The 12,183-nt window shown below is 37.5% G+C and overlaps 1 protein-coding gene across 1 annotated transcript in view; it reads right to left on the reverse strand.

The window, feature by feature from the left end:
• Positions 1 to 653: 653 nt before the first annotated feature.
• Positions 654 to 12,183, reverse strand: part of SHC3 (SHC adaptor protein 3) — a 50,224-nt gene continuing 38,694 nt past the window's right edge. The window contains exons 9-12 of the mRNA XM_058173446.1: positions 10,397 to 10,493; positions 7,857 to 8,051; positions 5,359 to 5,654; positions 654 to 1,566 (exon numbers count right to left, since the gene is read on the reverse strand). Of these exons, the coding sequence (XP_058029429.1) occupies positions 1,438 to 1,566; positions 5,359 to 5,654; positions 7,857 to 8,051; positions 10,397 to 10,493 (717 nt within the window). The 3' untranslated portion in view covers positions 654 to 1,437. The remainder of the gene's footprint in view (positions 1,567 to 5,358; positions 5,655 to 7,856; positions 8,052 to 10,396; positions 10,494 to 12,183) is intronic.

Genomic DNA, 12,183 nt, shown 5'->3' on the forward strand with positions numbered 1-12,183 from the left:
GGCAGAAATCTACAGACTAAGCTGTTAGACTAGGTTGGGAAGTTTCAAATGAAATTCAGAAGATGATAGTGGCAAATAATTTATGTTTTGTTGCCAAAACCACGATCTAATTGAGCCAATATACAATATTGGCTCAAGAGTGACTTTCTATTTTTGTAGCTGTCAATAGGCTTATCCTTCATCAATTGAACCAATCCGACATTTTTGTTTAAAGCCTCAGAGCAATTAATTTCATAATCTGGGGTGTGGTAGGATTTTTTGGGGATTTCTATTACATTTATAATATCTGAATAAAGGTAATTATGAAGTAAATGTGCATTTGAGTAATCCAAATTCTTATGATAGGATAATAATGTTCTTTATTATTTCCTTTATTAATTTTAATCTTAAAAACTCTATTATATTTCCAGCAGGCTTCATACAGCTATTTAATAGATAGCCCCATCCCCACCCCTAAATCAGTAACAGGTGAAAAAACAGGAAACCCTATTCTACTTTATAATGTTATAACATTACCACTACACTACTTGCCTCTACTACAGTGTCTCCTTCCCCCTACTATATATTCTCCCCATCCCCCACCCCTAAATATTCTTGTAGAAAAGATGGGCACATAATTTTAGACTTGACTGCAAAAGAAGAATTACACGTCTAATAAAACCTTGATATTGAACACTCTTTTATTAAATCAAAGTAATTTCATACAGCATATTAATAGAAAATTCAATGCCATGTACTTCATACACAGATCACATCAAGTCAAAGTCAAAACAAATCGCAAACAATCTGGAGTAGTGTTATATACGAACCGAAATGAGACATCTGAAGTGTGGGGAAATGATCATTTACTTGAGAAACAAGAATGTGCTAAAAAGTTGATTCAGGATAACATTTCTTGTTGGAATAGGAGTCATTTTCCTTTGTCTGATGCTTGCTCGTTGCATTTTTCCCCTTGTTTGCTGTCTTCTATTGTGCTTATTATATTACATTTCTACTCTTACCCTTTTTATAACTTTAATTTCTAAAGGAAACAAGACTTGTGACACTTATATTCTAACTTCACAATCATACACAACTCGGATCTTTTCTTCTGTTAAAACTGCACTGAAGAGTAGAAAAATGGTTGTTGTCTTCAGCAGATTGACTTCAAAAATATAACTATCTACCATGTCTATATAGAATGGGACGTGTGTGTATGTATACAAGCCGTGTTCCTGTTAAAGACACTTTTCTGAAAATCCTCCTAAGTAGTGTTGTTGTTTTTTAAATGCTTCCCTATTCCGAAGTCCTAAAAACATATTATTCTAGTACCCTGAAGAACTGGTATTTCTTCAGCCTACAGAAACCTCAACGGATGATGTCCTTTTTCTATGGATCTACAGCTACACTTTATTTCTGATTGTGGCTTGTTGCACATCTCACCAGCCACAGGGCCAGTCACTGGTTTTTTTCAGCAGGCTGTTGGAGGCAGAGTTCAGTTCCAGAGGAGACGATGGGTAAATTGTACTCAAGATGATGCTTGATCAGGTGGCTAATGCTATCAAAGGTACGATCCTTTGTACGAATCTGAAAATAAGAAAGGACATGGGATCATATCATTTGCCAGATTTGATGATGCTTAACTTACGGCCCAAGCCAAGCGTAACAATACATTCATATGAATTTGATAGGTATGGGAGTCTGGAAAATTATAAGGTTTGGAAAGTCAGGCTGGGAGAAGACCAATGAAATTAGTAAGGGATCAACTTCAAAACGAAACTATTTTCTTTGTCTATGCCAGTGGTGAAATTCAATTTTTTTTTACTACCGGTTCTGTGGGCATGGCTTGGTAGGCATGGCAGGGGAAGGATACTGCAAAATCCCCATTCCCGCCCCACTCTGGGACCAGCCAGAGGTGGTATTTGCCGGTTCTCTGAACTACTTAAAATTTCTGCTACCGATTCTCCAAACTACTCAAAATTTCTGCTACCGGTTCTCCAGAACCGGTCAGAACCTGCTGGATTTCACCCCTGGTCTATGCCTATTTCTTTAACTACCATGCTTGATTCTGGTAATCTAAAGCCCAATATAAAAATATTATACTACAGTTGTGAAAAAGACTACTTTTCATCATTTGTACGGTATATTCCTTTGCAGATGTTTAATGTCCAACTAGACCAATTCACTGATGTAAATAGCAAATATACAGTTCACATTGTGAATAGGGAGACTAAAATTAAATTGAAGCACTGGGATATTCTTTAAGAGCTCAGATCCAAGCTTAGGAACTGGAGTCTTTAACAGAGTGGCAAGTTTTTTGAGCAGAAAAACTAGAATCTGTACTTCTCAAATGTGGCATATTTCCTCTCTTTATGAAGCATCTCCCTGTTTTGTAACCTCAGCCTAATATAGCCTCATTGATGTGGTGAGAATAATCTTTGACTGTCCTCTGCTGTTCAAACATGAAAGTTACACCTATTATTTCTTGGTTCTTCATCAAGAACCAGAGACCAGCCTATAAATTAGTAGAGAGATTTAGGGCCCATGAAAAGAATGATGCATCCTACTGACATTCTATCAGCATTAGGGAATCATCCTTTCTACTTCAAATGATATATAAAAAAACCCACCCCCTTTTTCCCTTATCTTTCCTGCAGGGAAAGCAATTCCCTCCTAAATTAAAGTGGATCCAGGCTATATCAGAGATGGCTTCCAGGGAATGTGGTTCAATAGGTTACTCAGTTTTGAAAGAAATTGGCTGGGAGCCAGAAGTAGATCTGCTGGTGCATTCTTGGAATAGAGACTTATTTGTAAATAAAACTGATTCCACAGGAAGAACCAGCAGGTTTTTTTTCCCCTTTCAGAAGAAAATGATTCCATATACAATCTAGCTAGTTAAGCTGATCACTTGAAATGAATCTGATACATGCGTCAAAACCATGTCTTCTGACACATGAATTGCCAAACTGATCCAAAAAATAACATCAGTTTATTTGCCCTTAGATTGCTTTGAAGAGGTTCAACCACCTTTCTGACCTTAACAAGGCCATAAACTGGGCTCCAATTCTTCTTCCATATATATGAAGGAGTTAGTGAAGCAGGTGGCTAGACTTTATGCTGAGTTCTCTGATACTGACTGGGGAATCTCTTCACAAACTTTGCCTTCAGAGAGGCATGTTTTCATGAAAAAACAATGCAATCTATTCTTAGTGTCTATGGTTTGCCATTCCTGCCACTCTTCTTCTAGAAAGTTCTCTTAGAATGAGAATCAACAGACAAAGAGAAACCATTCTCCTGTTGTTCTGCTACTGTTGTTGATTGAGGTGGAGAGAGAGTTCATGGTTTTGTCTATAAGAAGAAAGATATTACTGGAATAGAAAATTCCATCATCCAAGCGCTCCTCTTCAGACAATGAACAGTGTCTTCAGCTAAGCCTGAGCCTTGCAGTGGAGATAAGGATGAGAAGAAGGCAAACCTTCAACCAAGAACCATGTACCATATTTTTCAGGGTATAAGATGTACCTTTTTCCCCAAAAAAAGAGGGTGAAAATCTGGGTGCATCTTATACTCTGAATACAGCCTGGCCCAGCTTCTCAAACAGAGATTTCAGAGGCTGAGAAAAGCTTCAGAAACAGAGCTTCATAAAAGAAGCCCCCAAACAGAGCTTCAGAGGCTTTTTTTTTTTTTTGAAGCTGTTTCAGAGGCTTTCAGAGGCAGAAAAAGAAGTTTTTTTCTGAAAACTTAGTTTCAGAAAAAAACTTTTTTTTCTGCCTCTGAAAGCTTCAGAAGTTTCAGAGGCAGAAAAAAAAGCAAGGCACAGAGCTCACAACCAAGGAACCTGTTGCTAAAATTCACCTCTGGGAACAGCTGATTCGGGAGGCCAATCCACCTGCCAATCAGCTTTTTTCTTATTTTTCTCCCCAAAAACTAAGGTGCGCCTTATACTCGGAAAAATACGGTAGGTTGCTTTGCCCAGGAATACTTTTAGCAGCCAGAAAATGGCATCTGGGTCATCAGGTTCAAGCCTAAACTCAGGGCAGAAGTCCAAACTGTACATCCAAAACCTGGAGCAAGAGAGAATGACCTTATTCTTTGCAACAATTTCTCAAGTATTTGAAGAGGGTCAACATATCCTTCCTTGGCTGTTCTCAAAGCTAAGCATGGCTATTTACTACTAAATAGCCATACTCATTTACTAATTTTTAGTACCCCGATTGTTCCCTTCTCCAAGCCTCAATCCATCTTAAAGCATGTAGTTCAGAACTGGGCAAAGTATTTCAAGCTGCATCTCACCTAAGCATATTATGATAGAATGATTTTTTTTTTAATGATTTGGAAATGATACAAAGAGAAAAGAGATAATCAGACGAAGAATAGACTCTTGCAATTTTTAACATCTTGATTATTTCATAGCCTTCCCAGAAGAGACTTCTCTTGCCAATAAACCATACCAATTAGCCCTGCCAGCCAAGTAAAGAACTGGTTTTTTAAAGGTTTTATAATATTCTTTGGTTCCACACAACTGTGTTGGCTTTTGGATAGGCAATTTGGGGTTAACAAGAGCTGCAGTGGTGCAGTGGTTAGAGTGCAGTACTGTAGGCTATTTCTGCTGATCACCAGCTGCCAGCAGTTTGGCAGATTGAATCTCACCAGGCTCAAGGTTGACTCAGCCTTCCATCCTTCAGAGGAGGGTAAAATGAGGACCCAGACTGTTGGGGGCAATATGCTGACTCTGTAAACCGGGCTGTGAAGCACTGTGAAGCAGTATATAAGTCTAAGTGCTACTGTTGTTGCAGAGGTAATGTCTCAAAACATTATCGAGGTGAAATCCTTCAGGTTATTAAGCTGAACCTCTGCAGTGTCACACTCCCTTAAAGATCTGTCTCCCATTTCATTTTAATCCCATTCATCCCCCCTCATGAAGCAGTTGCAGATATTATGATGCTTATGGCTGAAACTTTCATTAGCTCATATCCAGCTGAACTGGATCGTACTGAATTTCAAAATGAATAAAATCATGCAATTATTGAATCTCGGGTTTTTGATCCAAAAATCGGGGCTGATTTGCATACACCGAACCCTTACAAGGCTTTGATCGGGGCTGATTTGCATACACCGAACCCTTACAAGGCTTCTGAGATGATATCCCTCAGGAAGCAGGACTTCTCTGCAGTGGGTCTCGTTAAGCTGAAGCATCTCTTCAAAATTGCCCTGGTCCCTAAGATGAAATTCTCTATTGTTCTGAATATCGTATTGCGCCACCACAAGTTAAGTGTGATTCAGTCTGCTTTAATGATGAAACCTGATAGCACAGAAGGCTTGGGTCTCTACAACCTAAAATAAAACTGGTCTTCTCTCTCCTTAGGATCAAATACTTACAACTCCTTCAGGATCCACCAACAGAAGATGTTTGGCTTGTCCATTCTGTAATCCAGTGAGTACATAGGATCCTGGATTGGAGGTACTTTTCCTAACCAGAAAGTCTCCAGTTTTCTTTAAAAGCTGTTCTGCTTCTTTCCTGGTCATTTCTCCTTGATACCAGGGCTCAGTGCTCAGTTCTTCAGCTACAGCTGCCCCACTTGCTCTGGAAAGGAGAGGACTGGTACATTCAAATGAGGTAGCTTTATTCAAAACAGGCCCAGGCATTTGATTCTTGAGCGCATCTTCAAAAGGGCCTGATAAACAGAGGAAATAACAGAGAGAAATTAGCAACACAAGCAGCCCAGCAATCATTTTATGCCATCCAGATTCCTTAATTTTCCTGTATACTGTGCTCAGGAAAGCGATCTGGATAAATTGCAACTATTGTTCCCTTCCACTGACACCAAAAGGTCTTAAACCAGCTTAAGTTGAACTGGTTGTTCTACCGCATGTCAGAAATCTCTGAACTTTTATAGTTAATTCAATTGGGTAGAAAAGAAATTATATTTAACTTTTTTCCAAAACTAAATACATTTCAATATAATTTTTATGAATAACGTTAGCATGTTTCTGTGCTTTCGTTACAAGGTGATCAAAACTCTCTTCAGATTAAAAGTTCGGTCAAAGAGAAGCTGCAGGGTGATGGAGTGATATGTAATAAAAGAATAACTGCAGGTTATTGCTGTTAAAAGAATAACACCTTAGCAGAGGAAATAAATTTTAAAAAGCAAGAAATTCCTAGATGTTTTCAAGCATCGCTTTCTGGACACTGCCTAACAGGAGGGATAAGAACTAAGGTCCAATCTCAACCTACAGTCCAGGAAGATCTCATGATTTTTGATAATCAAAGTCTTGAAGATGTTCAAGAGAACTAGTCACATATATTTCTATCCATTTTCCAACACAAGTCACTCCCTAAGGCAATTTAATCATCCAGAAGAGGTACCAAGTAGACAAGCAAATGATAGCCCAACTCTTCACATACTCTATTCCAAGGAAGGAAGGAAGGAAGGAAGGAAGGAAGGAAGGAAGGAAGGAAGGAAGGAAGGAAGGAAGGAAGGAAGGAAGGAAGGAAGGTAAAAAGGGCTTGCTGGACCCAACCATTCTGGACAATTTCTGTCCAGACTGCAACCTTTCTTTTTTAGAGTGGAAGGTTAACTCCAGAAGACTCTCAATGAAAGGGTTTATCTAGGTTGTTAGAGTCATGCTTCAGGCTGGGGTTCAGCATGCAGATAGCGTGGTTCATGCTTACTGATGACTTGTGACAGAGTCAGGATGGAGGAACATGCTCCTTGATCTCTCAGCAATACTAAACATGGAATTCTTTTGGATTGGCTTCAGGCTTGGGAGTGGCAGCATTGTACAGAATATACAAAATAACAGAATTGGAAGGAACCTTGTAGGTCATTTAGTCCAACCCTTTGCTCAAGCAGGACAATCTATATAATTTCTGACAAATGGCTGTCAAGTCTCTTCTTGAAAGCCTTAGTGATAAAGCACCCACAATGGAACAAGCTTTTTCATTGGTTGATTGTTCTCATTGTCAGAAAATTTCTCCTTATTTCTAGGTTGAATCTCTCCTTGATCAGTTTCCATCCATTGTTCCTTGTCTGGCCTTCAGGTGATTTAGAAAATAGGTTGACCCCTTCCTCTCTATGACAGCCCCTCAAATATGGGGACACTGCTATCATGTCACCCTTGTTCCTTCTCTTCACTAGACTAGTCATGCCCAGTTCCTGCAACCGTCCATTATATATTTTAGCCTTCATCCCCCTAAATCATCTCTGTTTCTCTTCTCTGCACTCTTTCTAGAATCTCTGCATCTTTTTTATAGTGTGGTGACCAAAACTGGATGCAGTATTCTAGGTGTGGTCTTCTTAAGGCATTATAGAGCGGTATTATTACCTCACATGATTGTTCACAGTAGTTCTCCTGCTTTCTGTGTGACCAAGTTCAATTAAAATTGGAATATTAAATTAAATTAGAACATCAATGGAAATTGCTCACTGTTTATTTCTGTGAGTCCTAAAGTGAAGATTATCACTGCTCACAGCAGGTTTAAAGTAGCAAATGATTGGAAGTTCAATTAATCCATCATTTCCTCCCTGCAGAAGAAATGGCAGCCTTCCTGCTCAGCTCTCATTTGCTGTTCCAAAAGAACAGATGGTCAATAATAGTTGACTATCCCCCCCCCTCAAAAAAAGGAGGAATTTGAAAATTTGCTTCAAAATTAGATATATTTTTTTAGCAATTGTTGGGGAAGTTGTATCATGTCGTAATCCTTTTAGCCAATAAGTGTCCATTTTGAATCTCTTTCCAGGATTGCACTTTTCAACCAATATAATGGTGGTTATAAAATTGTTGACCACTTAATAAATTCTTAAAAGCACCAAAAAAAAAAAAAAAAGATCATCTACTTCAAATTAGATTTTTAAAAGATGGTAAGATGAACTTACTCATGTCAAAAAGATCTTTTCCTGGCCTGCTGTCTTTGGTGCTTTCTATTTTTTCAGTAAACAAATTTTCAGCCTCTGTCTGAAGAGCATGTAGAGTTTCCATATTTATATGCCGTGTATTCACATACATAGGCATCTCTTTTGATAGCTCAACATTGGATTTTCCTTCTGGCATACTGTAGATGTCCAAAGATCCTGTGAAACCAATACATCCAATGAAAACCAATATATCCTGAATTCAGCAGGTCACTTTGCTTCAATTCTAGAAACTCGGTTTTCACCCTTTGTCCATTGTGTGGAATGCATTCTGCATCACTGTTGACCACAGCATTATTCCAATATTATTTTTTTCTATCCTGTGAACAATCAGACTTATGCAGTTTTTAAAATGTTTATTTGTTTCAATATTAATCATAACTTTGTTTTTATCATTTTCATATAGTAAAATAACATTATCTGAACACAAAAGCCATACAGATAAGATAAAAAATGGGGGGAAATGTTAATAATTCTTGTCCTCTACAAGTACAGCTACATGTAATTATTATAAATCACTTAAAGTCAGTTAATAGCAATTCTGCTACTTTTAGAAGAATACAATAAAAGTGACAGAATCAGATAGCAGGAAGTTTTTAATTAATTTTGGAAAGTTTCTTTGCTAAATAAAAAGACTTCAAGTAAATTTACAGGGGATTTTTACAACAGAGAATTCTGCTAGATATGTTTGATAGCTAAAGAGCTAAACAAAACTTAATCAGGATAAAAATAGAAACTCTTCTAACACAATATCCTGTAATCTGTCAATTATAAAAGCCCATTTTGCTTCGATTCTCACACATATACTATACTAATACATTGCCATCTCCGAGGTGCTGGAAGGAACTCAAAGTGGCCAATACCAGCTAAAGAACTGGCATCTGTGATTTCACATTGTGATTATTATTAATAATAATAATAACAATGTTCAGTTTTTTAGATATCAGTTGTCGAAAACCGAAGCATACAATTTATTGATATCGCTGTAACAGGAGATGCCAGAGTTGAAGAAAAAGAACTGGAAAAAATCATGAAATATCACAACCTGACCATCAAAACTACACGATTATGGATGAAACATGTAACAGTGATACCCATTGTCATTGGGGCACTTGGTACCATGTCCAAAAATTTTACAAAATACATCAAGAAATTGCAGGTTCCTGCTTTAACACCAGCGGAACTGCAAAAAACTGCTCTACTCGGAGCATCATATATTTTAAGAAGATACTTGGTTGATACCTAGGATGCTGGCAGCAACCGGTATCAACCATCAGTGCCAGTCAATGATATTTGCGATACATTTTTAAATGTTCAGTTGACTGAGTTTCATGTTTAATGAATAAAAGATAATAATCACAAAATATAAGACTTGCAAATAGAAGAACAACTGTGGCAAAAGACAGCAAAGATAATACCAATATTAAGAGGCACCTTCGTTACAATCCCAAAACATCTGGCGCACCATTTGAACACCATCACCAATGACAAAATCTTGATTAATCAATTAGTCAAAGCACCTTTACTTTGAACGAGCTTCCCCCAGGCTTACGCCAAATACCTGACCTTCGGACTTTCCGCCGCGAACTGAAGACACACCTTTTTATTCGCGCGGGGCTGGCTTGAATTGAATTTTAAATGGTAAATTTTTATTAATTTTAAATGGGGTTTTTAGAGTAAGGTAATTTTTTAAATCCTCAGGCTAATTTAATAAGTTTTTTAAATTGCATTTTAATTGTATTTTGTATTGCTTGTTTTATTTTGCCTGTACACCGCCCTGAGTCCTTCGGGAGAAGGGCGGTATAAAAATCAAATAAATAAATAAATAAAATAAATAAATATCCTACAACGATACCTTTAACAGCAAACAGCAACATCTGCCTATCCTAGGATCTTGGGAAGGTCTCAATAGGTAGATAAAAAAATGCAGATCTTGTTCAGTAACACCAATGCCAATGCCAATGGTGTTTAACACTGACACTTATATACTGCTTCCCAGTGCTTTACAGCTCCCTCTAAGCGGTTTACAGAGTCAGCATATCGTCCCCAACAACCTGGGTTCTCACTTTATTGACCTTGGAAGGATGGAAGGCTGAGTCAACCTTGAGCCTGCTTAAGTTTAAGCGGTGCACCAGACTTTTTGGAATTATTCTTTTACCCCATCCTTTCTATATATAATTCAAACTCTATCCAATCAAAAACAATGAAAGATGGACACAAAAGCCAAACTCAGGAAAAGCCAGATCTAGATTATCTTGCATACTTTCAAAAAGATAAGTAGGGACAGTATCATCTGAATTATGTGGAGGCAGGGGAATGCTATTCCATGGGGCAGGTCCAGTGATGGAGAAGGCATGTTTCTTGGGCCCTACTAGATAACTGAGTGAGAACCTATTGTAGAACATGACCCCTGCCCATCCCATCTTATTGGATGGGCAGAAGTAATTGGAAGCATGCAGTTCTGCACCTTGACTATACATATAAAATACAAGCATATAGCTTACCTTGCCTGCTGGGTGCCTTTTGCCGGTCTTCACCACACAGATCTCTAATGTGCTGGCTCTGGTAGTATGTTTGCTCTTTTTCCAATGCTGATGCAGACTAAGGCGGTAGTAAAAATATTCTTCATGCAAACGTTACCTTTAAAAACTGTTATGCATTTTCAGTAGGTCTTTTTTTATGATTGGTCCAGATGCAATTCTACCCAAACCCAGTCTTCGTTCATTCATCATGTATGACAGTATGCCTGAGCATGAATGAGTTTGCATAGGAGGATGAGAGTAATGATGACCTTCTGGAAAACTGCATTCATTCCTGTTTTATTAACCCCTGTAATTCTAAATGACAAAGTTGGTATATTACATCTATAAAAGGAACTCCTCCAGTTGAATCACTCTCTCCTAATCAAAGAAAGAAAGAAAGAAAGAAAGAAAGAAAGAAAGAAAGAAAGAAAGAAAGAAAGGAAGGAAGGAAGGAAGGAAGGAAGGAAGGAAGGAAGGAAGAGAAAAAGGAAGGAAGGAAGGAAGAAAGAAAGAAAGGCAGGAAGAAAGAAAGGAAGGAAGGAAGGCAGAAAGAAAGAGAAAGAAAGAAAGAGAGAGAGAGAGAGAGAGAGAGAGAGAGAAAAAGAGAAAGAGAGAGAGAAAGGAAGAAAGGAAGGCAGAAAGAAAGGAAGGAAGGAAGGAAGGAAGGAAGGAGGAAGGGAGGAACAGGGAGACGACTATTTTAGTTAAATTAGGAGAGTGTAAAGAACAAAAGTTACCAGAGCAGTGCTTTCCTTCACAATCTTGTAAACAGTTATTAAATATCAAATACATATGAAATAAATATTAAATATTTCTTCATTTTATTATTAGATGCAAGATACCAGAACATTTAGAAACTCAGTTAATGCACACTGGAGAAAAAACAAACTAAAGTTAGTTTCAGAAATTACCAAGCATGAAGGAGATCATCAGGTCATGTTATTATTCCTGAAGCAACTACACCAACATCTCTTTTTGGCCTATGGGTCACTTATGGAAACAATATAATGTAACATTGTCCTTATGCTATGTATTGCATTTTAAATGAAGATGCTTCATACATTAGTATCTGCCCAAATAGTAATGGCTTTTAGAGGGAGTAAAGCTCATAGATGCCTTAGATGTAAACTGAAACTCTAGTGAAGATCTTGTTCCCGTGAGCAAAAGCAGTGGCAATACAGAAATAGAGATTTATGATAGGGCCGTTCTTCTGCGTACAATTATACTGCCATTTTGAAAAGATATTGCAGACCTGGGAAGGGTCTTAAAAAAAAGTTTCCAGAAACGAGGACAATGGGCAGCTTTCATGGGTCAAATAAAAATATGGCAAGGAAGGACTTATACAATTACAGTAGTGGGCAAAATTGTGGAAACCTTTTGGGAAAAGTGTATTTTCTAAAACTAGCTAATAACACCACTTTTTTTTTTTGGAGTAGTACCATAAAATTATGTATCAATGAAAAGATAATTTAATCAAGAATGTAATGCAATAACTTTTATGAAAGATTTGCTATTAGAATAGCAGTTATAGTATAAAGAAGAAAAGTGAAAAACGAGATATACAAAAGTTATCACCATGTCAGTTGGGTAACCTTTAGCATGAATTATGGCCTTACAACGTCTTCCCATGGAGTAAACCAAGTCTTTTAGTTCTGCAGCTGTTATAACGTGAAACTTTATTTATTTATTTATTTATAAATAAATAAATAATAAATAAATAAACCAAGATTGAATTCTATTGCTTCTATTAACTGGATTTTATTGCTGGG

Source organism: Ahaetulla prasina, chromosome 2, assembly GCF_028640845.1.
Source record: "Ahaetulla prasina isolate Xishuangbanna chromosome 2, ASM2864084v1, whole genome shotgun sequence".
NCBI lineage: Eukaryota > Metazoa > Chordata > Lepidosauria > Squamata > Colubridae > Ahaetulla > Ahaetulla prasina.